The sequence below is a fragment of the Mauremys mutica genome, chromosome 10 (genome assembly GCF_020497125.1).
Source record: "Mauremys mutica isolate MM-2020 ecotype Southern chromosome 10, ASM2049712v1, whole genome shotgun sequence".
NCBI lineage: Eukaryota > Metazoa > Chordata > Testudines > Geoemydidae > Mauremys > Mauremys mutica.
Genome location: NC_059081.1, coordinates 30261726 through 30283781, shown reverse-complemented (window position 1 = coordinate 30283781; position 22056 = coordinate 30261726). Strand labels below are relative to the sequence as shown.

General features: G+C 41.3%; 1 protein-coding gene across 2 annotated transcripts in view; it reads left to right on the top strand.

Moving 5' to 3' along the window:
• The first annotated feature begins 4783 nt into the window (after positions 1-4783).
• Positions 4784-22056, top strand: part of LOC123343454 (cytohesin 1 interacting protein) — a 30861-nt gene continuing 13588 nt past the window's right edge. The window contains exons 1-3 of one of the 2 annotated variants that reach the window (XM_044978596.1): positions 4784-4816; positions 19088-19137; positions 19547-19601. In XM_044978596.1, the coding sequence (XP_044834531.1) occupies positions 4793-4816; positions 19088-19137; positions 19547-19601 (129 nt within the window). In that variant the 5' untranslated portion in view covers positions 4784-4792. Of the gene's footprint in view, positions 4817-14101; positions 14289-19087; positions 19138-19546; positions 19602-22056 lie in introns of those variants that run through there. The other variant, XM_044978595.1, reaches the window with a different exon arrangement.

Genomic DNA, 22056 nt, shown 5'->3' with positions numbered 1-22056 from the left:
TCCTTCAGCTGACTCCTAATAATATGGTGAAATCTTCAATTTCCAGATCCTGTTTTATATACCAAGTTCCTTCTTGCAAATCTGGTAGGTATTTTCTAAGACACAAATATAAACTTTCCTGCTGTGGAAGTGAAACATCAAATGACTAGGAGACAAAATGCAAGGCGATTTTTTTTTTAGAGTGCTTCACTAAGTAATGAAATGAGTATCTGCATATTTTCTATTCTTAATATTGTGTTATGTAGCAGGTGCTAGAACTTAAAACTACAGGAGAGGAAACAGCTACAAAAGTTATATGGGAAGTGAAAGATGGGGTGCAGAAAAGTTACATGAGATTACTGGAGTTGGTATGAAATTCAAGTTCAGATGGACTTTCATAGCAGGGAAAAATTCAAATATATTGAGTTTAAAAATAAATCTATTTACCTTTCAGATGTTTCATGGCCCACATCTTATTACCACCTTATCACTCAATTTCTCCTGTTTTCTTCTTCAATCAAGTCACAATGCTGAGTCATTAGATTATATTCTTACATCAAACTAATATGTCAGGGACACAGGGCTGTGACAACACTGCAAGAACAAATAGGAGAAGGTGAACACTAGAGGAAAATATTTTTATTGAAACATTAATGTAATACAGGTACTATAACAGCAATACTGAAACTGGCTCATGACAGTCATCTTGTGTAAACATTGCAATGAACTAATGTGTGTGTGGAGGGGTGTGCATGTGTACACATGCTCTTGCCTGCTGTTGGGTGGAATCAGAACTGTTAAGCCATGTGTCATTGGGTCTATACTGTCAACAGCTAACAGATTCTGGTAGGGAGCTGTGCTTTTAAACCAGGATCTAAGTTCTATCCCTGCTGTTAACAAAATGGCTATAAACTCTCATCCTTTCTGCTGAAGTTCCATGTAGCCATGGCATGCAGCAAAGTGACGACAATCATGATGTTCCTATGTGTCCATAGATTTGTTACAGTATTAGTTTGTTTCACTTTGGAAGCCTTTTTTTAGCTTTATACATATTTTGCTTGGCAATTTCAGTGAGATGTTCTAAAAACCATTTATAAATTGTGAAATCATGATACACTGATCAAGCTTTCACTGCACCATTGGTCTAGATCCGGGGTGAGCAAAGTTTTTGGCCCGAGGGCCACATCTGGGTATGGAAATTGTATTGTGGGCCATGAATGCTCACAAAATTGGGGGTTGGGGTGTGGGAGGAGGTGAGGGCTCCGGCTGGGGTGCGGGCTCTGGGATGGGGTTGGGGGTGCAGGAGGGTGCTCCAGGCTAGGACCCGAGGGGTTTGGAGGGCAGGAGGGTGATCAGGGCTGGGACAGGGGGTTGGGGTGTGGAAGGGGGTCAGAGGTGCAGGCTCCAGGCAACACTTATCTCAAGCAGCTCCCAGAAGCGGTGGCATGTCCCCACTCTGGCTCCTATGTGGAGGCACAGCCAAGCAGCTCTGCGCTCTGCCCTGTCTGCAGGCGCTGTCCCTGCAGCTCCCATTGGCCATGGTTCCAGGCCAATGGGAGCTGGGGGGGCGGTGCTTGGGGCGGAGCCCCCTGGCTGGAGAGGGGATATGCCGCTACTTCTGGGAGGCAAGCAGAGCCATGGCACATGTGGAGTGGGGCAAGCCCCCAACCCCACTCCCCGGCTGGAGGGTGGGAATAGGGCAAGCCCCAGACCTCACTCCCTAGCGAGAGCTCAAGGGCCGGGGAATCTAAAAACTTCTGAAGGGCCATAGTTTTCCCACCCCTGGTCTAGATTCTCAATTGGGGTAGCTCCATTGACTTCAGTGGCATGACAGCAATTTATACCAGCAGGGGATTTGGCTGATTGGTTTTTGATGCAGCGTTTGCCTCTGGATGATTTACACCCACAAGTTTAATTATTTCCCTAAGTTGTGCGGCACTTGAGTTGGTTTGTATTAGTTTAAAACTGCATTACACGGGTTGTGTGAATTGCTGCTGAAGCCCTCGATAAAACACTTGTCTATTAGATTTATTTTGAAATGACTTGGTTCTTTCCTTCTAAATGTAAAGCTCTGTTTAAAATTCACTTACCATAAAAGACCTGGCAAAAACATCTTGTACTTTTATAGATATTTGCAAATCTGAGATGTAAACATAAACTAGAGTTATGTGGAGACTATTGACCTGATTTTCAGAGCACCTGCAACTCTCATTTAAGTTAATAAGATTGAGGGTGTTCTGGGCCTCTTGAAAATCTGTCTATTTGTCTCATAATAAAATCTATTGTGTAAAAGTTCTAAACTTGATTGGGAAAGCAGATATAGCTGCATATGTTAAATTTGGGTTGTAGAATTAGTTGGCATGCTAGGGGCTGAACTGAATGCCACTTGACTTACTCATTTAGGTACTCAAACCGTTATTCTGAGTCATTGCATGGTTCATATGTTACTTATGAGATGGAAAAATTTGTGGTCCAAGAGACGAGGCGCCACTTTCTGTAAAATGTGCTTCCGAAGCTGAAATATGACAGTTTGAGTTTAGATTTTATGTATAGACAAAACCTTATAGGACACTTCTGTGGGTTTTTCTACGTTTAGAACATGATACATGGAGCATAGATATCTTTTTGATGTTACACAGCAGTTTTCAGCATCTATCCACTGCAGCAAAACTAGACTGTTTCACAAGGTATGGAATTTTTCAGACTAGACCAACTAACTGGGACATTTTTATTTTACCTTTCCAATAAGATCACTTAGGGGCTGAATTCTTCTTTCAGTTACAGGGTACAACTCATGTTGATGTCAATGGGAGTTGCACCCAAGAAGTTTAATGCAGAATCTGGCCTCTAATGTCCCAATATTTCTCAGCTTTGTTGTGGAACAACTAGAAATAAGGCTCAGTAAATAAGACCAAGGACACGGGGGAAAGCAAAGTAATTTCCCAGTAAGAAAAGGATGACCGAGAAATTGAATATGGATGGGACAATATAGGCAGCTGATATAGAAATAATGGTACTGAGAAAGAAAATGATAGTTCTTTTGATATACTTGCAATAGAGCAGCAACTGGTTGCAGTTGGCTGCTGGTCAATATCAGATTATTTAAAAGGTTTCACAGATTGCATAGTTTACCAGGATAATATTTGTCCCCCACCCCTCCCAAAATAGGGCTGGCTACAGAAATCAGAGCTGGCCCTACAACTGACTGGACTTTCTGACCTCTGGCACTGCAGAGTCTGCAGGATTTAAAGCTACAGACTATCTGGAGGGCCCAGGATGTGCCAGATGCCAGAAATTGCTTTAAAGTACATAAAGTACACTCCTCTAAGGCAGACATTCTGCTGCTGAGGGCCTAGAGTTCATGTTCAGCTCGGGTCTAATATCTTCATTTTACAGGTGGGAAACTGAGGAGGAAAGTTTTAAGTGACTTTCCATGGCCACAGAGTAAAAGGATGGTGGAGCAAGGATTAGCACTGCCTCCAGTGGGCTGAAACTCAGGATTTCCAGTTTGCGAGAAATTTAGGCATTTAAAAATTTGGTTTTGTTCCAAATTTTTCAAAATTTCTTGCAAACCCAAAATCCTCTACCTTTTGTTCCGGAAGCACTGACACATGGTGTTTCTGAAATGAAATATGCTCCTGGGACTGGCTGCTGCTGACTGAAATTGACATTCTATTGCAGTGCTGAAAATGACAATGCCAATTGCACTCTGCAGCTGCCAGGGCTCCCAGATCTGCTGTCCCAGGGACTCCTGGGCTAGCTGGGTATTTGGGCTGCCTGACTCTTGGCACAGCTGGCCCAGGAGTCCTGAACCTCTGGGGTCCTCAGACTGCCTTGGAGCCATGGATTCTGGAAACCCTGGGGCTCCAGCAGGTGAGGTGGCAAGGAACCCAAACTTGCAAAGAATTTTGGGTTTGTCGAACTGGCAGGAGACTTGTTGGTTCTGACTAGCTCTGTTCCTGACTGCTGACCTTCTGCTGATTCCCCTGGTCCACGCTGTCTTCTAAATTAATCATGGTTCTAGGTATCAGGACTTTGACAGCCAGGCAGTGTAGAAATGAGAGCTCATATATTAAAGACAGAGACCATAAACCGAGAGCATGCTGTCCTTATTCATGTGATGTACTGTTTAGTAAGGACTCAAGTTTGTGAGAAGAGAAGGCACAGCATATTTTTTAAGTGCACAAATACTCAGCTCAGTCTGAGTCTGCTCATGCTTCTGGAATCATCTAGTTCACATTGAACTGACTCCAACATATTAGCATAGTCACGCCCACATTAATATTACATCATTTTACTTGTATAATCCCATTCTGGTAACATAATCCACCCTGACATACATCAGTGGCAGCAACACAACTAAATGATTCTGAAAATCTTAATGTCTGTATGTTTGTGTTGCTTAGTTACCAGGCACTTTGTTGTCTCCTGTTAATACTCAGTTGCCAGAGTTGCAAGTTGACCAAATTTGTGTGTTTATTTTCTGGTGGGAGCTCCAGTGTGTCAGGAGATGAGTCACTTGATTTTAAAAAAGGTAAAATGAAACAAAATCACTTAAGGAACTGAAATGCACAGTTTGTTTGCAGAGATAATCAGCAAAATAATGGCAAATAGGAAAAATATAACTGGGATTGAGTCACAGAGGAACTGTACCTTACTCATCTTGTGTTAGCAAGTAAAGAGCTGTCATTGCTGAGATAACTATCTAGTTTGTATTAAGAGAAATAGGCTCTTTCTGGTCTACCATAATTTGTTTCCTTTTACTCTAGCTGCATTCATCTAATCAAGTGGTGTGGAGGAGGAAGACTGGAAGATGTGTAAACTGCTCTTAATAAATGTAAGTGGAATGAGTGCTGGTGAAAGGAGCTAGGATGAAGAACTCTATTTACCACAGAATAGGGCCAGCATGGACAGTAGCAATGAAAGCTGTTTTACCCCTTCTACCCCAATTTTGATCCAGAGAAACTACTTCCTGTCTCTGAAGTTATTTCAGCTTTTATGCGCACTCTAATACCTGTCACCTCCCTTTTCTGAGGTGAAGGGCCTGAACCTGATGTTTTTGTTTTGTTTTTATGTATAATGTGCACGCTTGTCCACTAGAAAAAGGACAGAGACCACCGTGAGTTCATTACACATCAGCCATCCAGATGCATTTATACAGTGCTTTTCACTTGGAATGATCTCAAACACTTTATAGCCTATTGATATACAATGAAATGCAGCAACCTCTCGGGTTGAACACAGCCACTACCTAATTGTAAATCTGTTTGAAAATATTCCATTGGCACTGCTTTGGGACAACAAATGGGTTTAGACTAAATTCATTTTTTGCGTGTGGAAAGTGTCTGCTTTCCATAGAAAAAAAATAGGTATTTTTGGTTGAAAAATTGAATACCTGAAAAACAAAATATTTAAATTTGGAAATTCAGATGAGGTGGCTCATGAGAGTTTCTTTGGCTGCCTTATGTCCCCCTTCTCCTCTATGGGCTGGGCTGCATCTTCCACCATGCACCATGACCAGGGTCTCCAAGGTGCATCATTTCCCCTCTCCAAAGGAGAGCCATAGTGCTTCATGGGAGATGTAGTTTGAACCCTGGTATATAAAGGAGAACAGGAATTAAGGCATCTGAACTATAACTCCCACTAGGCCTTGCAACAGCACTTCCAAATTGAAATATTTTGGGTTTTGAAAAAAGTATTTAGGTTCTGGATCCAGGGCTGGTGCAACCATTTAGGCAACCTAGGTGGTCGCCTAGGGCGCTGGCATTTGGGGGGCGCCATTTTCTTCGGCAGCGACCGTGGCAGACAGTTCTTCATTTAGGCGAGGGAGCTGGGGCAGGGAAGCGCAAGGAGGGCAGCCTGCATCAAGTAAGGTGGGGAGCGGCACGCAGGGGAACTTCCTGCCCCAGCTCACCCCTGCCCTGCCTCACCTCCTCCCCAAGCCACGACGTGCTCGGGGAGGAGGCGGGACAGGGGTGAGCTGCTTCACTTCTCCCGCCTCCCAGGCTTGCGGCGCCAATCAGCTTAGGTGCCGCAAGCCTGGGAAGTGGGAGAAGTGAAGCGGCCACGGGGAGCTGCTGCAAGGGGGGCGCCTAAGGGCGGAGGGGGGGAGCTGCCACGGGGGGGGCCTCAGAGCGGGGTGTGGGGGGGCATAAGGTGGACGTTTCGCCTAGGGCACAAAACATCCTTGCACCGGCCCTGTCTGGGTCCTTGGTTCATGTGGCCCTAGCCAAGCACGAGGGTGATCTTCAGCTAGGAACAAACCTTTGTGGAGTGTTATATTTGCATATAGAATCAAATTAGTTAATTTAATGGTCAATCAATTAATGCAATTGACTAACATAAGATCAAGGGGACTCATACAAGAAGAAGGGGACATTCAATAACATCGAAAGGCAGCAAATTCAAAACCAATAAGTAGAAATTCTTTTATGCACAATGAACAATTAGACTCTGGAACTCATTGCCATAGGATGTTGCTGAAGCTTGCGCTTAGCAAGATTCAAAGTGATATTGGACATTTATATGGATAATAAGAATATCCAGAGTTATGTTAGTAAATAAATAAAAAATAAAAGGAATAAAACCCCATATGCTTCAGGTTTTAAACCAATCTCTAACTGTTAGGGGTTAAGTGGAGACTCTCCTGGAGGGCAGATTATTCCAAATCTGTCTATAGCATGTTATCTTGCACTTTCCTTTGAAGCATTTGATGCTGGCCACTGTTAGTGTCAGGATACTGAACTGATACTAGCTGGATCTCAGATCTGAGTCAGTAAGGGAATTCTTATGTTCCTATGAGTTAGACATTAACACAAAAATATAGGCTAGACAGGACCTTAGAAATTTCCCAAGTAATGAGTTGTTTTAACTCTGCTTCACTTGTGAAATCTGACTAGGTTGCATAGGAAAACTGTGGCAGAGCCAGGAACAGACCTCCGCTCCTTCTGCATTCTAGTGCTATATCTGAACTACAAAGGTATCCTTTGTCTCCATCTTGTTTTCAGAGTCTAGTCAGGGAAAGGTCATGTCTGCGTTAGAATATTACCAGCTAAATTATGGAATAGGTTTTAAACTGAATGAAATATTTGTACTCTAATCAGGGTTTGTTTGTTAGATCAGTTTGCTGCCATTCATGGACCTATAGTTCCACTAGTTTTTGACTGGTTCTTTTTCAGTGTTTTTCCATTTGCTGTTTGTATTAAGATAACATATAGGAGCCCTGTCATGGATCAGGACCCAATTGTGTTAGGTGCTGTACAAACACAACAAAAAGAGAGTCCCTGGCCTAAAGATGTTACAGTCTAGAGAACTGTAGAATCCAGCACTACTGAGAAAACAGCATTCATTCAGCTCCATCCTATCATTGATTTTTGTTGGTCCACTGGCAAGGACTGAGCACTAAAAGGACTGATTTGTTAGACTGCTAGAATCTCTCTAATCTGAACTATTAATACCATGCTAAGACCTATAGAAGACACCTAGAATGCCAGCACCAGCACTTTCTTTGGAAGATCCTCAATATAAAGTGGCACTAATGTCAGTTTCCTCACAGAGGCCAACCTCTTCAGTGTTGAAGCCTTGATTATCCAGCACCAGTTGAGATGTAGTGGGCATTGTGTGCGCATGCCTGATGTACGCCCAACTCACCAAAGGAGAGAAGAAACAGGGACGCCAAAAGAAAAGCTTTAAAGACACCCTCAAGATAAACATCAAGAGATGTGGCATTGACACCACACACTGGGAGACAGCAGCCCAGGATAGGGATAACTGGCGAAGATTTGTCAGAGAAGAAATGTCCACTTTTGAGGAAAACCGCCTCAAATGGCCTTGCCCGGTCACAGAAAAATGCCAGAAAAGAAAGGACAGACTACTGTCACACAACAATCATGGCCCAACCCGGTCTTCCAACACCACCTGCAATATCTGCCAACGAGCTTGTGGCTCAAGGATCGGACTCCTCAGTCACCAAAGGACCCATGAAAAATAAAACCCGTGAAAGAGATCATCCTCGACCTCGAGGGATCGCCGATGATGCGAAGAGCAGTTTTATCATATGTTGGGTATTCAGTCAGTCTACTTCTTGGGAACTCATATACTGGGCAGTTAAAATTGTAGTTCAGGTCGGTTCTTTTCTTTATCATCCCTCCTGGTCTGATTTGCCAGAATGTTTACAATTTGGTCTTGCTAAGCAGATTACAGCATGCAATGGTTCTAATGTTCACCCTCTGGGGATATTGATGGAACTAGGAGACTGATTTGTAAATTCTCAGTTTTCAGCATTCCATGGGGCTTGTTTGCAAAGAGAATTTAGCTGCATGAAAAAAGCCTGATGTGAATGATTTGGATTACAAGAAATAAAAATACAAATCGTTTTTTTTTCTGGCATAGTTACATCCTTTAATTGAGGAGGGGATGTATTCCGTTCTTTAAGATTTGTCCAGATCTTCTGCAACTGGAAGATAATTTAGGTGAAATAAATTCTTTGTAGACATTGCCCTCAAGTATATGAGATGCCTGTACAATTTTTAGGGGTGTTTCTTCCAATTAAAATCCAGTGTTTGCTTTTCTTTTTATTCACCATAGCATATTCAGATAACCCTAACCTGTAATCCCTGGCAGTACTCCTGGGAAAGTGGAGAGATGGTCTTGAAGGCTCCATTCCTACAAACACTTGCACACACATTTAACTTCACTATGGTAGTAGTCCCATTGATCCAAGGGTTGCAGGGGTGGGGCCTAAGGTATACCAGGATGTAGTTATTGTGATGGATGGCTGAATCCCCTCTATTTAAATCTGGAGGGGAACAGCAATGGTCCTGAATGGAAAAATTGTAGCCTGGTTTTCTTCTGTGTTATTAGTAGCAGTAGTGTATCAAGGGTAAACCTAGGTAAATGGGGTTTACCCACTTCTCATTTGGCGAATGTGGTGTTTAGGTTAGGTTAATTTACTTGCTTCTTCTTTTACCACAACACTACTGAGTAGTAGGTATTATGGTAGAGCCTGGCAGCTCTAAACAAAATTAGGGTACCATTATTCTAATCACTGTGCAAGTAAGAAACAGTCCATGTCCCAAAGAGCTGTCAATCTAAATATATGAGCCAGACAATGGATGGGAGAATGGAGTAGTTGTTGTCTGGGTCTGGTTCTTTTAGAGCCAGGAGTCAGTATGGCCCATTATGGAGATAAGGGTTAGCTACAAAGCTCAATCCAATCCGGATCCAGCTTGTAACCCCACCAAAGTTCTATGTTCTGCTCTGGGCTATGATTTGGGCCCACCTCTATCCACATTATACATAAAGGGAAAAGACTCCATCTGTGCCAAGTACAAGAAAATAACCGCATCAACGCCAAGGTTAGAACATCATGAAGAAACTTAAATTTGTGGGTAGGGTTTCTGTGACACATAGTCACCCTTTGGTAATGCTGGGAGAGCAGGAACTTGTAGAAGACAGAGAAGAAATGGCTGAAACAGATGTGCTGTATCATGTACCTGGGGAATATCTGATTTGCTTTACACATTTTTCTGAATTAAAACTGCAAACTTGGGCAAAATTTTGTGAAACTGATTAAAAAACAAAACACCCCCCCACAAGTAATTGGTGGGATTTCACCACTGTGCAGAGCCAGCATCTGAGCTTGTGCAGGAAACTTAAGGCCTGGGAAAGTCTGTGGAAAAATTCAGTGACTGTAAAAGACATTGGATTTGGATGATGGAGTTCAACCCCCAACTCATGGGCAGTCCCATGGTACTACAGTACAGTTATTCCATGGTCATTGTTTTAACCTAGCAGTTGGAACATCAGGGCCTGTGTGGAGAATCTGGGTCAAGAGCAGATTCATTATCATTATTTTTATGTTTATTTTGGCAGTGCTAGGGACCAACTAAGATCCAGACTTCACTGTACTAGGCACCATATAAACACAGAGTAGCAGATGGACACAGAATGGGGGAAGGGGTATAACACAAGCAGAGTGAACAATATGATAGCAGCAAATATCATGATAATGCCACCATTTAAAAACAAATTTGGGGTAGTATTTGGAGCCAGCATAAAGACCTCTTCCATGGCACGTAGGCATCTGCTTTGCAGCTGCTATGCAGACCCTGCATGGGATTTTAAATGGTGTGGAAAGTCTTGTGTAGACTATCAATGCTTAGGAAATTTCACCCTTTTAGAAATGTTACACTGGTTTAAATAAGCAAGTCAATTTGTGAGGATTCTGGCACCTTTCTCCAAAGCATCAAGAAGTGGCCACTTGTAGCCCATTGGTAATTTTGCCAGTCTGGAAATTCCTATCGGTCTTAAATCTGATTTTACATTTTTGTGACTTTTTTTGGTTTTGGTGATTTGACCACCTGCCTTTCAAAAACTTTTTGTGCTACTGAAACTTGCCATTGCTGGTATTCATTTTGAACAGCACCAATATACAAGCACCACAGGAAAGGATTTGTGAATGTGAAGGACTTTAGAATAATGGCTGGATGAGGCTTCAAATCTCTTCAGTATGTAAAATGCATGCTAGGTAGTTCAGATCATACTTCAAGCCATTCGAGGTTTCCTTCCTAGCACAAAAGATTGTGTGCTCTACATTGCTGCAAACTTTTATAACAATACAGTAATTGTCCAAAAGCATATAACAACACACTTGTAACCTGCCATGTTTTGTACTACTATTGCAGAACACTGTGGGTTTGTCCTGAAGTCACCGGGAATTTTTCTTGAGAAGGAATGCAAGATCAGGCCCTATATTATTTAAAAAAAAAATAGAATAAGAGTATTCCCTAGCAACTCTAGGGATTATGTGAAGTAGATGTTTCCCTGGCTATCCAGTAGAGCAGTGGTTCTCAACCTTTTTTCATTTGCAGACCCCTACAAAATTTCAAATGGAGGTGTGGACACCTTTGAAAATCTATTGTCTGTAGAGTTGAATTCTGTTCAGTCAGTTTTCAGTCTGTCTTTCACGGACCCCTTAGATACAGTCCGTGGACTCCTGGAGGGTCCGCAGACCACAGGTTGGGAACCACTATGTGAGAGTAGCTTGCAGAATTCACATATGTGCTGCAGTGCAAAGAACATCTTGAAGGCGGCTTTACTGCTCTTCACACTCTAGTGCTTGTGGCCGGTTGTCAGTTGATTCACAGTTGTACAGGAAACCAGAGCTAAGGCAAATCTCCTTTTGAGCTAGACACTGGAAACAGCTGAGTTCAGATCAGATAGGGGGAAAATAGACTTACTACAGCTGAAAAGAGATTAACAGCAGCTAAGAAAATGAATTGTGCTAGCAATTACATTCTACTTGCTTTATATTTTTGAAAGGGGGGCCCCCATTCACCACTTCCCAAATATGTTGTTACTGACTTAAAGCTTCTGTTTTGTCTTTCTAATTTTCAGGGTGATAAAGGGATCAGATCTCTGCTTTAAAATGAATATATGGCTGCTGTATCCTCCACAATGCATCATTTAGAGCCAGTAATCTTTTTGAGAGATTCCACTCTCACCCCACTCTCTCCCCCAGGGCGTTTTACTAAAACTGTACAAGTAAAAGGGAAGTACAAACCAGATCTAAATCAAACATTGTATCAGATTCCACCCTGCATAATATGGATACTAAAAAGAATGCACTGAAAATCCATGTTGCTAGCAGAAGATAAGGAATTAGAATCTGTAACTTCTGCCCTAGTCTGAAGTTTTGGCAGAGTTCTCTAACCCTTCTTGTACTTAGCTCACCACAATCCATATTCTGTGTGATCCATGACCCCGTGATTTTATGTGCTGGAATTTCCTTTTGGTGGTTGGGAATTCAAGACATACGTAGTTTTTTAAAGGTACATAGGAAGGATGTGTTGAGAAAAAATAATGTAACTTCTGAGATTCTGTGATAGTCTGAAGCCCTAAATCTTCTGTTCAAGATCTCAAGAACCTGCTAGTACTAACCACTATAGATGACAAATCCTGATGACTTTAATGTTCGTTTCACACTCATCCATGAGTCTCAAGTGTTCATCTTCATACACTGAACAAAAATGAAAGTGAATTTCAGAGAACTTCCATCAGACCATTCAGACTCCCCCAGAGGCTGGTTTTGGCCATCAGAAAATGGCATTCTTGGCAGAGCAACAGTTCTGGGTTGGCAGGCTAGACAGGATTTCTTGCATTAATCAGCTTCAGAACTCTGGTGAAGCATAGGTAATTCCTTGTTTTCTCTCTCACATGTTTTTGGCTGTTAGGTTCAAAGGAGGTAAGGCTGGTGGATCTGGCAAGCATCTCAGGCTTATATTATACTTGTATTGACATCTTCACACTCCATCTTTCTGCTTTGTTGATGTCTGAAAGTGATAATGTCAACTTTTATACAGGACCTATAAGAAACACAAAGAGGTGATTTTATATGTGTGTGTGTGTATGTGTTGTTTGGAAAGTTCCTGTATTCTATCCCCAGTCTCTTCTTGAACTGTTTAACTGTAGCTAGTTGGTAGCTGGGCTCTCTCAAATTTGGGTTTATGAAATGTCATTTGCCTCTTTTCTATTTGTGACGTACTTCTGAAATTGTGGTCTATGGACTTCTTTGTTTCCCCATAAATAAAATATTTTGAGAACCAAGCAGTGAAGAGGCTGCGCTAGGAAGTTTAAAAAAACCAACCAAACAAAAAACAAAGAGAATAAAAAAACCCAAAACAAAACAACCCCAACCAACTGTGACCCATTCGCATGTCCCAGCAGCAAGTGGAAACAATACCAGCAAAAATGTGCAAGGAAAAGGAACCAGTTATAAAATTCCATCTTCAAGCTATGGATATTTACAAAAATCAACCATCTGTGTGGCGGCCTAGGCCTATGTAAAAGTGAATGTGGTCCCAGTCCTGCTCTGACTTTACACTAGGTGAGAAATCCTCTCTATCTGGCCACATACAACCTGTATCATGCCCTTTTGTATCATGAGAGAGGTATAACGGAGTCTGATCAGGGGAGAGAGTCCGAGCCATTGTTTGCAATGTGGTGCTCAATATCTTGTGAGTATGCAGTGTGTGTAGTGACAGACTGATGGGTGATGTGTGTGGTAGAGCCTCCTCAGAGGTGCTGAAACTAGGGGTGTTGGGGTTGCTGTTACGCCCCATGGCTTGAAGTGGTTTCCATAATATACAGGGTTTATAGATTGGACCCCCACTATGCAAATTGTTCCAGCACCCCTGCCGCTAGGACCTTGGAGTGCCTTTAGGTAGCACTGTAGCTGATATCCATTTGAGCCCACTTGCTGGGGGACCAATTTGGAGGGGACAGTTTTCTGACTTCCTTGTCTGTCTGTGGCTTGCCTGGTGTCACCATCCTTCTCAGGCCCCACCTACCAGCAAACTGACCATCAGCTGTGAAATACCTAACTTTATCCTCATGCCATGGCCCTCTCTGACTGTGAGCTGACTGGCATGCTCCTCCTCCCCTCATGGCTCTGTCTATGGGTTGCCTGGTATCGCCTTCCTGCTTGCCTGGAATGACATACATTTTTCTTTTTGGAACAGAATTGATAATTAACAGAAAAATGCAGTTTCTCTTTTAAGAGCACCACTGTGCAGGAATAGTGCTTTCTTGCAGTGAATACTTTCTGAGAAGTCCTTTTAATTCTTTCTGATGTCCCTAACTCTTCACCGAAGTCATTATTTGCAAAAACATTAATTTTTGTCATGTCAATGATAATTTGAGGGATATGAAGGGACATGGGGGTTGGACTAGATGACCTCCTGAGGTCCCTTCCAACCCTGATATTCTATGGAGCAAATGTAAGAATGAATATGTCAAATTCAGGGACATTTTTAAAGCAAGATGGTCTTTTAAACACAAACCATCATAGAACATAAAAACTGCATGATGTGAGTTCTGCTTGTATCCAGGAGTGGAAAAACAAGCAGATTTCTTTAATTGCAAAATGCATCTCCTAGCTCTCCCATGAGCTTAAAAACACCATTGAGTAATGTTGGCGATCTGCGAGAAGTGATTTATGTAACATGCACCTAAACCACAAGTCACATGGGCTCTTTCTGTTTGCTACTTTTGATTGCTTGCAGAGGAGGTTATAGTTTTAGTTTCCTCAGCCAAGCAATGTTCTTTAGCAATGCCAGTCTAAGTGCCCTTCGTCCAACATGTCCTTAAGAAAGCTCATTCAGCAAAACCGCAATGCCAATTTTGTGGGCTACTGTGTTAGTCCAAGTTACACACCTTACTTAGATCCAATGTGCAGTCCCCAGATGGATAATAGAAGAATTCAGAGTCTGGCAAACACAGTGGGGACGTTACCAAGGGGACGCAAACAGGTACGTTTTCAGTTTTTGACATTGTGGAAAGTCCAATTTTTGCAGGACAGATAACTTGTTTTTCTATGTGGTTTCTTTTTTAATTTCTAAGGGTATCAACATGTGATTGTTAATGGTTTGTTGTAGAATGTAGCAGGCCACATTCTACCTTGGTTTAACTTTAATACAGTCAGTGGAATTACACCAGGGGGAATTTGTTTTCTTGGAATGTGATTAAAACCTTTAAAACAAAACACTAATATGGTAAGTTTCTAGGGCAACTCGGAACATAAAGTTCTTTTGCAGCTAAGTCACTAGCTGTGCTGCATCAGGGTTTGTTCTGTTTACAGCTGTGTTGAGAAAACTCTCTTGATTTCTGGGTTTTTCTGATCATTTAATTTACTTTGCTCCGGTATTTGGGCTTTTGGTTCCCTCATGAACTGCCTTCTAAATCTATGATTGAAAGCACCTCTCATTAGTTGTGTCCATCTGGTTTGAAGTATTTTGCTAGAAGTGATTCTTATTTGAATTGTTTCTCAATACAGTATTCTTTGTTTTTCTTTTTCTTTCAGAGCATGACAGATTTCTCATTGAAATTGGCTTTTAAGAAAGCCCGTTTCTATTCTTGCTAATGCTGTGAATTGGCAAATAAGCACTTATAGGATATATCTAACAATCTAATGAAAAGCAGTCTAAATTGAAAGTACGTAAAACATATTAACACAAATTATCAAAGAATATGTACATACTGATTGTGCACTTAAGCATTCACTTTGTATAACAATATAAGTGCACTTAATCCTTCTCTTTGTACAATCCTGGAGAAGATAAAGCAGAGCCAGAACTAAACAGATTAATGTATTTCTGTGGAATGCTGTTGATGATTCTTTAAGTTACAACTTCTTGTGATAGGCACAGTTTTCTATGGTTTTCTGTTGCAATCATGACTGATTTAGAGATAACATCTACAGTAACGATTGTGACGTGACCATGTTTGTTAAAAATAAATTGCAACACATGTATTTGCTATGAGAACCACCCTATGCAAAGAAGATGGATACTTTAGAGAAGTAGATCAGTTTAAACTGATGTGCCTATTTAACTCTCACAAACAACCTGCATCTAACACTCCTCCCCAACCTACATCTAACACTCCTCCCCAAAAACAAATACATGTTTCTGAAATAAGATTTGGACAGAGATGGTTGTTTTATGATGAGGCACAGTTTTATCCCTCTGAAGTCTGTCATATGTTTTATTATGTTAGCTTGCAGTCCATAGACATTTTTGTGATACAGGCCAGTAGTTCCTCATTTGTAATATACATTTTGGCAAGAATCTTTGCTTAAAATTAGTGTTAGCCTTTTCAGAATCCTTCCTGATTTCTTAAATACTTTTCTATTTGGCTGAAATATCAAGTTGTGGTTTTCTGGCATCGTGAATGTGTGTATGCTGTTGGACTCCACCATGCATGGAGATAAGAGTATTCCTGCAACGATGAGCGGTGTCACACAGACACTCCTATACCTGTTCACACATGGGGATTTAGTCACCCCAATAACTCCTGGTGAAACCTAGATCTGCCTTTAGAAATGCTGGAATTAGCATTAGCAAATCAGCATTTCCTTTGCTATCACAGCACTCCTGGAAGTACCGCTGTGTAGATGCAATACTCCTACTGTGGGGTTTTCAAAAGTGCTCAGCATTGGCCTAATCCTACTCCAATTGAAGACGATGGAAAATGGACTTCAATGGGAGCAGAGTTAGGCCAAAACTGTGGTCTCTGAATCCCAACCCAGGTGGTCTGTTCTTCTGGTGTATCTCTATTTCTCATTGGTGTCAGTAGAGACGGTAATAGGCCCATTTGGCTACTCGTGGATGAATGCTGGCAGAGATAAGAGTGGCTTTGTGGTAAAGGCACAAGAGTGGGAGTCAGAAAGATTCAAATCCTACTGCTGGTTCTTGTGTGATCTTGGTCAATTAATTATCTTTGCCTCAGTTTCCCCATTTATAAAACAGGGATCATTCTACTTGAGTTTCTCATGGGGCGAGATATGGTGGGTAATGTAATATCTTGTACTGGACCAACTTGTGTTGGTGAGAGAGAGACACTTTTGAGCTTACACAGAGCTCTTCTTCTTTTCATAGGGTGTTAAGTATTAATGTTTGTAAAATGCTTTCAAGTCCTTTGCTGGAAGGTGCCAGAGAGGTGTAAAAAGTATTCGTGCTATTAAAATACACTGTTGGCACGATAAAAATATTAACTCTGATTAGAACTACCTACACCCAGGAGCAGCCCTACCCATTTTCCATTTTGCTGAACAGGATGGAAAATATTTTTAGCACCTGCCACCCTTGGAGGAAAAGGAAAATAAGAACTGAGCGGCACAGCAGTTCAGCATGCCCTGGAAGACACCTACCTTGCTCTCCTGCCCCTAGAACCAGCCTTGCCCATGCCCTTTACTGGCCTTGGAGCGCCACATATTTCAGACTGCATTTGGAAGGGTTCCCAAATGTTTTGAAAAACACGCTGCATGATTCATGTACATTATATGCCTCCCAACGTCACTCCCAATAATGCATTTGTGATACACCTACAGTCCCCTAGTAAGATAGCATGTCTGGGGCCTGTGGATTCTGGCCATGTGTAGGCTAGGCTGTGCCTGATTGCAGAGAGCAGGTGTTCAGACCTGCACAGCTCAGACTTTGATCAGGTTGTACATTTTCCACAGTGCACAGCAGTATAGTTTCCACAATATCAGTCAGGGCTTTGGAGCTGTGCTCTGGCTCCGCTCCAGCTCCAGGCAAAAACCTGCAGCTCTACTGCTCCAGAGCTGCTCCGGGCTCCACTCCAAAGCCCTGATATCAGTGAACATTAAGTGTCATTCCTCCTATCTGAAAGTTCCACAAAATACTGTCACATGTCATTACTACATTATGCAAAATAGGTTCTAGAATCACAGGAAACACTTCAGCTACTCGACCAGCGCAGGGTTTCCCCCTACAGAGTACGGCCTATTGTCCTTTCCAGTTTTTAAAATGTCCCAAGCAATTAAACTCCCAGCACTTCAATTGCGGGGTGAAATCCACAGTCGAACCAGTCTCACTCTCAAAAAGATTTTCTTATTATTCAGCTTAAATTTTCCCTCTTCATAGTCTCAGCCCATTACTTTTAATTACAACTGCTTTCATTACCCTAAACAACCCCTTCCATTATGTTTACAGCCTTCAAACTCTTCAGCAGATATCCTAGTCATCGCTTAGCCAAGTTACGTACCTCTCCAGGGCTTTGGTTTTGAGGCACCTGTTTCTGAGCTTTTGAAAGCTGATCACAAAGGTCCTAGGTGGCCATTCCCAGTACAAAAGTGTGCTGTGAGTTACTTAATACTTCTATTGGCCAGTGGTAACACAATATATCAATGGGTTTCATCTTTATCCTATTAGCAGCAGGATCATGCCTGACATTTGGCTATACAGATATTGGAGAGTTTTTCAAATAAGGCTTGATTCATTGCAGTTTTCCAGTGGAGGACTATTGCAGATTTTACAGTGGCATAACACTGGAGTCACATAATGGTATATCACGTCCAAAATGTTTTCACATGGTAGATTCAGAAACTGCAGTATTTCCACTTTGTATTAAAGAGTCTGGAAAGACCATATTAAGTGACTTTCACACCCATTTGGAAATGTTGCTCCTACTGATGACTTTCTGTATCATAACAATACTGAAACAATGTATGATGAATGACCTGTAAAAGCACTGAGTGTTACACATGAAATTGTAAGTCAGCCCTAGAAAGCAGATAGGTTTATATACTGACGGTTATTAATTAGAATTAGCCAGCCAGCTTTAAAAAGATGGATATGAAGAGGAATGGAAATTTGTTTGCAGTCTTTATATTTAGCTTCTAAAACTGAAGGTCTACAGTTGTCATTTTCATCAGGTTGATCAGATTTACTGTTTTAATTAAAACTTTTATTTCAAATTAAATCCAGTTTGTTTATAGTTTACCTTTCTGTCATTCAGCGCCATCGCTATGGACCTAGAGACGACTTAACAAAATGAAATCTCTTCTCTCTTCTGTCTGACCCGCTCCTACTTGCCACTGTGTGTTTATTACTGAGGGATGTAGTGTCAGAAGTGCCTTTGTTATTGACTGGTACAGCACTATGCAATCTACCAAACTTCCCAGAGACATGTCTCTTCCCTCATCATTCCATTTGGAAATGAAACAGAGACTGGGAATGGTATGGAAGATCTGAGAGATTTTGTTTATAGCAGATCTATGGAGAATACTGAACCTTGCTGTTGAATTCATGCATGATGAACAGACCACCCAAGTGCCAACCATTGGATGGTGGTACCAAGGCCTTGAATGGGACCTCTCTGTTATGGTCTTCCTTTACCCAATATAGTTTAGGACTAGATTCATCTCAGGCTTATATTGTTTTTTTAGGCATTACCTAAGGTACAGCACCCACAAGATGAAAACTGCTGGGGAGAGGTTGCAAAGTGGCTACAAAGTCTCCCCTCTACTGAGGGACTTGCGTGCAGCCAATGCTATCCCCAAAGTGGCCAGGAATGGCTGGAGAGAGTGGATGTGAGATGCCCTGATTCAGCACATCCCCTAAGCACTCTGCACCTGCTCCTACACCAGGGGGAACACCAAGGGAGGTTAGGCAGCAGTAACACCTTCTGTCCTCCTGTAGGGTACTGGGTGTAGTTTTTCTGTTAACTTGTTGATTTTTATTTACTGTACACGTAAAGTTAAATGTATGGACATATTGACAATGGCAAATTTTATTTCTGTTTCCAGCTTGCTTTAACCAGATCAAGTTCCTTAGGTGACTCTTCTGGGCCACAAAGGTAAAGAGATTTGCTTTTTACTGTAATACTTGCTCTGATTTATATTGTGCTATAGATGTATGGATAGTAAAAATATAAAACAGAAAATGAAATAAAAGCCATTCCCTGAAGAGCTTACAATCTAACAGCAAGAGTAGGTACAGCACAGATACCAGGCAGAGAATGGTGGTTCATTCATACACAAGCAGTGTAGAATAGGTGGGTTTAAAAAGTAATTTGAATATTGAGAGGAAGGGCTCCTAAGATTTATGACTGTCTGTAAACGTGCATGCCATGAATCCAGACTGTTGATAGGGCTGATATGTCACAGATGGATAAATAGCATCATTTTGCATTTCTTAGTAATAAATAAACCCTCCAAATGGGGTGCTGTGTTCTTTATATGCAGATTTATGTATTTTTCTTACAGACGACTTCTTGCTATTGTCAAAGAAGATAATGAAACATTTGGATTTGAAATTGAGGTGAGACTTCAGCACTGTGAATATAGATTATCTAATTCACTGACTATGATAGGTCTGTGTTCATGACGAATTGAAGTGATGGACCCGGAATGTGATGGATTTCAAAGGGTTTGCAAATAGAGGACACAGACCAAATCTTCTGATCACCAGCCATTACACCTGAACTTCAGAGAGATTCAGATCTGAATCCAGATCCCAAATTTGCAGGTGGCCCTATCTTTATTATGGGCCAAAACAAAACTCTAGATCCAGCTACCCTCAACTTCCATGGCTCTTCCTATTCCATGACATGGTTGTTTTAATCCTCCTTCTGAATTCACAATATGCTTCTTGTTGCCAAAAGCAGGGGGTGTCATCAGCTGATTAGAATAGAGGGTTAGAAAGCAAGAGGACTCCTGATATCAATTCCCACCCCTGTCGCTAACTTCTTGAGTAACTTTAGACAAGTCATATAACTTATGTTGGCCTAAGTTTACCCATCTGAAAAATAGGTAATGATGGTGCTTACCTGCCTCATAGCGGAGATGTGAGAATTAATAGTTTTAAAGTGCTTTAGATTAACGCCCCTATATAAGTATTCTAGACACTTACGTTACCCAACTCAGGGATCACGTCTCTATAGCCTCAATGTGTGTATCTAACTTGTATGGGATTTCCTCATGGACATTGAGGGGAAACAGCAAAACATCCTTTATACAGAGCCCAGTGCAAACTTGGAAGCGGTAAAGAACAAGTATAGAATATAGATATTTGACCCATGATGGGAAAATAACACACATGCTCTCTTCTGAAAACACTGTACTATCTTTTTTAAATCTCTTTTTAAACTTTAAGTAGATATATTTTTGGAAGTAAGTGTCCAGAGGAACTACATTAAGAATTTTTTAAATAATAATAATGAGCATACTAAGTTCAACTATTTTACTTTTCATGCAATTTACTTAAAAATAACTGTGTGTGTGTGTATATATATATATTTGTAATGTATGCATGTGTGTATCTTTCTTTTTCTTTCTCTCTCTCTTTGTTTATATGTATAGAGGGAGACAAAGACACACAGACAAGAGTCAATATAAACACATCAAATCATAAAAATAAAATAAAATTACTTATGGTTCATAATAAGTCAAGAGCTTGATCCTGTAACCTTTACTCACAGAGGTAATCTAGGATTACAGGAGCAGGCCTTTGCAGATTTCTTATATATTTTGGGAGATATAAATCTTTGCTATTCCTCTTTCAGCAGACTACTTTAATACTTTGACCTGGATCACTAGAAAAACAAAACTGATGCAGTTTTCAAAGCAGTTGTCTAATACAAGTATTATAGAACACCTCCTCATACTGTATTTCTAATCTATACACACACACATTTGTACAGTATTTGTTTATATACTGGTAGTCTTTATCTGCGTCCATTTATCATTTTGCATAATTACTGTGGGTGGCATGGTTGTAGCTTTAAAATAGATCACTGATGTTAACGATGTGAGATAAATAAGATAGATATTTAGCAGACTATATAAATAATAAAATTAGAAATGTTCTCAAGGAAGCATCAGGCATTTAGGATCTGGTTCCCCACTTGCAATACATAGGAATGAAACCACCCATTTATTTACAGTGCTGTTGTTGTACATCTTTGAAGCATTTCCCATATTTATGCACAGAGAATAAATAATTTTTCAGCCAAATTAGTGTATTAGGAGAAGCATAACTTTTTCTGATTTACTTCTGTGACTAATGAGTGTGTAAGTATTTGGGTCAGGAATAGTGGAGAGCTTTTAGAAGTGAAGATAATTGAGTCAATTACTGTGCTTTTGTATGAATTGACAGGGCAGATTTTCATTATTTGTGGCATTCAGATTAAAAATAGATATTCTTGGCATATCTTCCTGAATGTACATTGTCTGTGAGCCTCTCACTTGCTAGCCTGGTCTATAAAAAGCCAGTATCTGTTTGGTACTGAAACAGGTTGATTTAGCTCCAAATTTTGAAGGTATTTAGGTGTTACTCCACTTGCCATTGCACCACCTAAGTCCCATTTTCAGAATTGATTTAAGTTCTTAGGAAGCCTAAATCCTATTGACTTTCAGTAACACATAGGCTCCTAAAAGCCTAAATCACTTCTGCACACAAGACTTAGGCTCCTAAGCAGCGGCGGTGGAAGCTCCCTACAAGTGTGTGTGGGGGGACCACTGGCACCCGAACTGTAGCCCTCCCCTATGCTGCCCCTTCCCCTGAGGCCCCACCCCACGCTCGCTCCTCTCCGTCCCCCCACTGTCCCAGCACCCCTGCTCCTATGTCAGCTAGGGTATGTCTGAACTTGAGCTGAAGGTGTAACTTCCAGCTCGGGTAGACACACCCTTGCTAGAACTAGCTCTGATCAAACTAGCATGCATAAAAGTGTAGCTGTGGTGGCATGAGCCGCAGGGTAGACTAGCAGCCCTGAGTA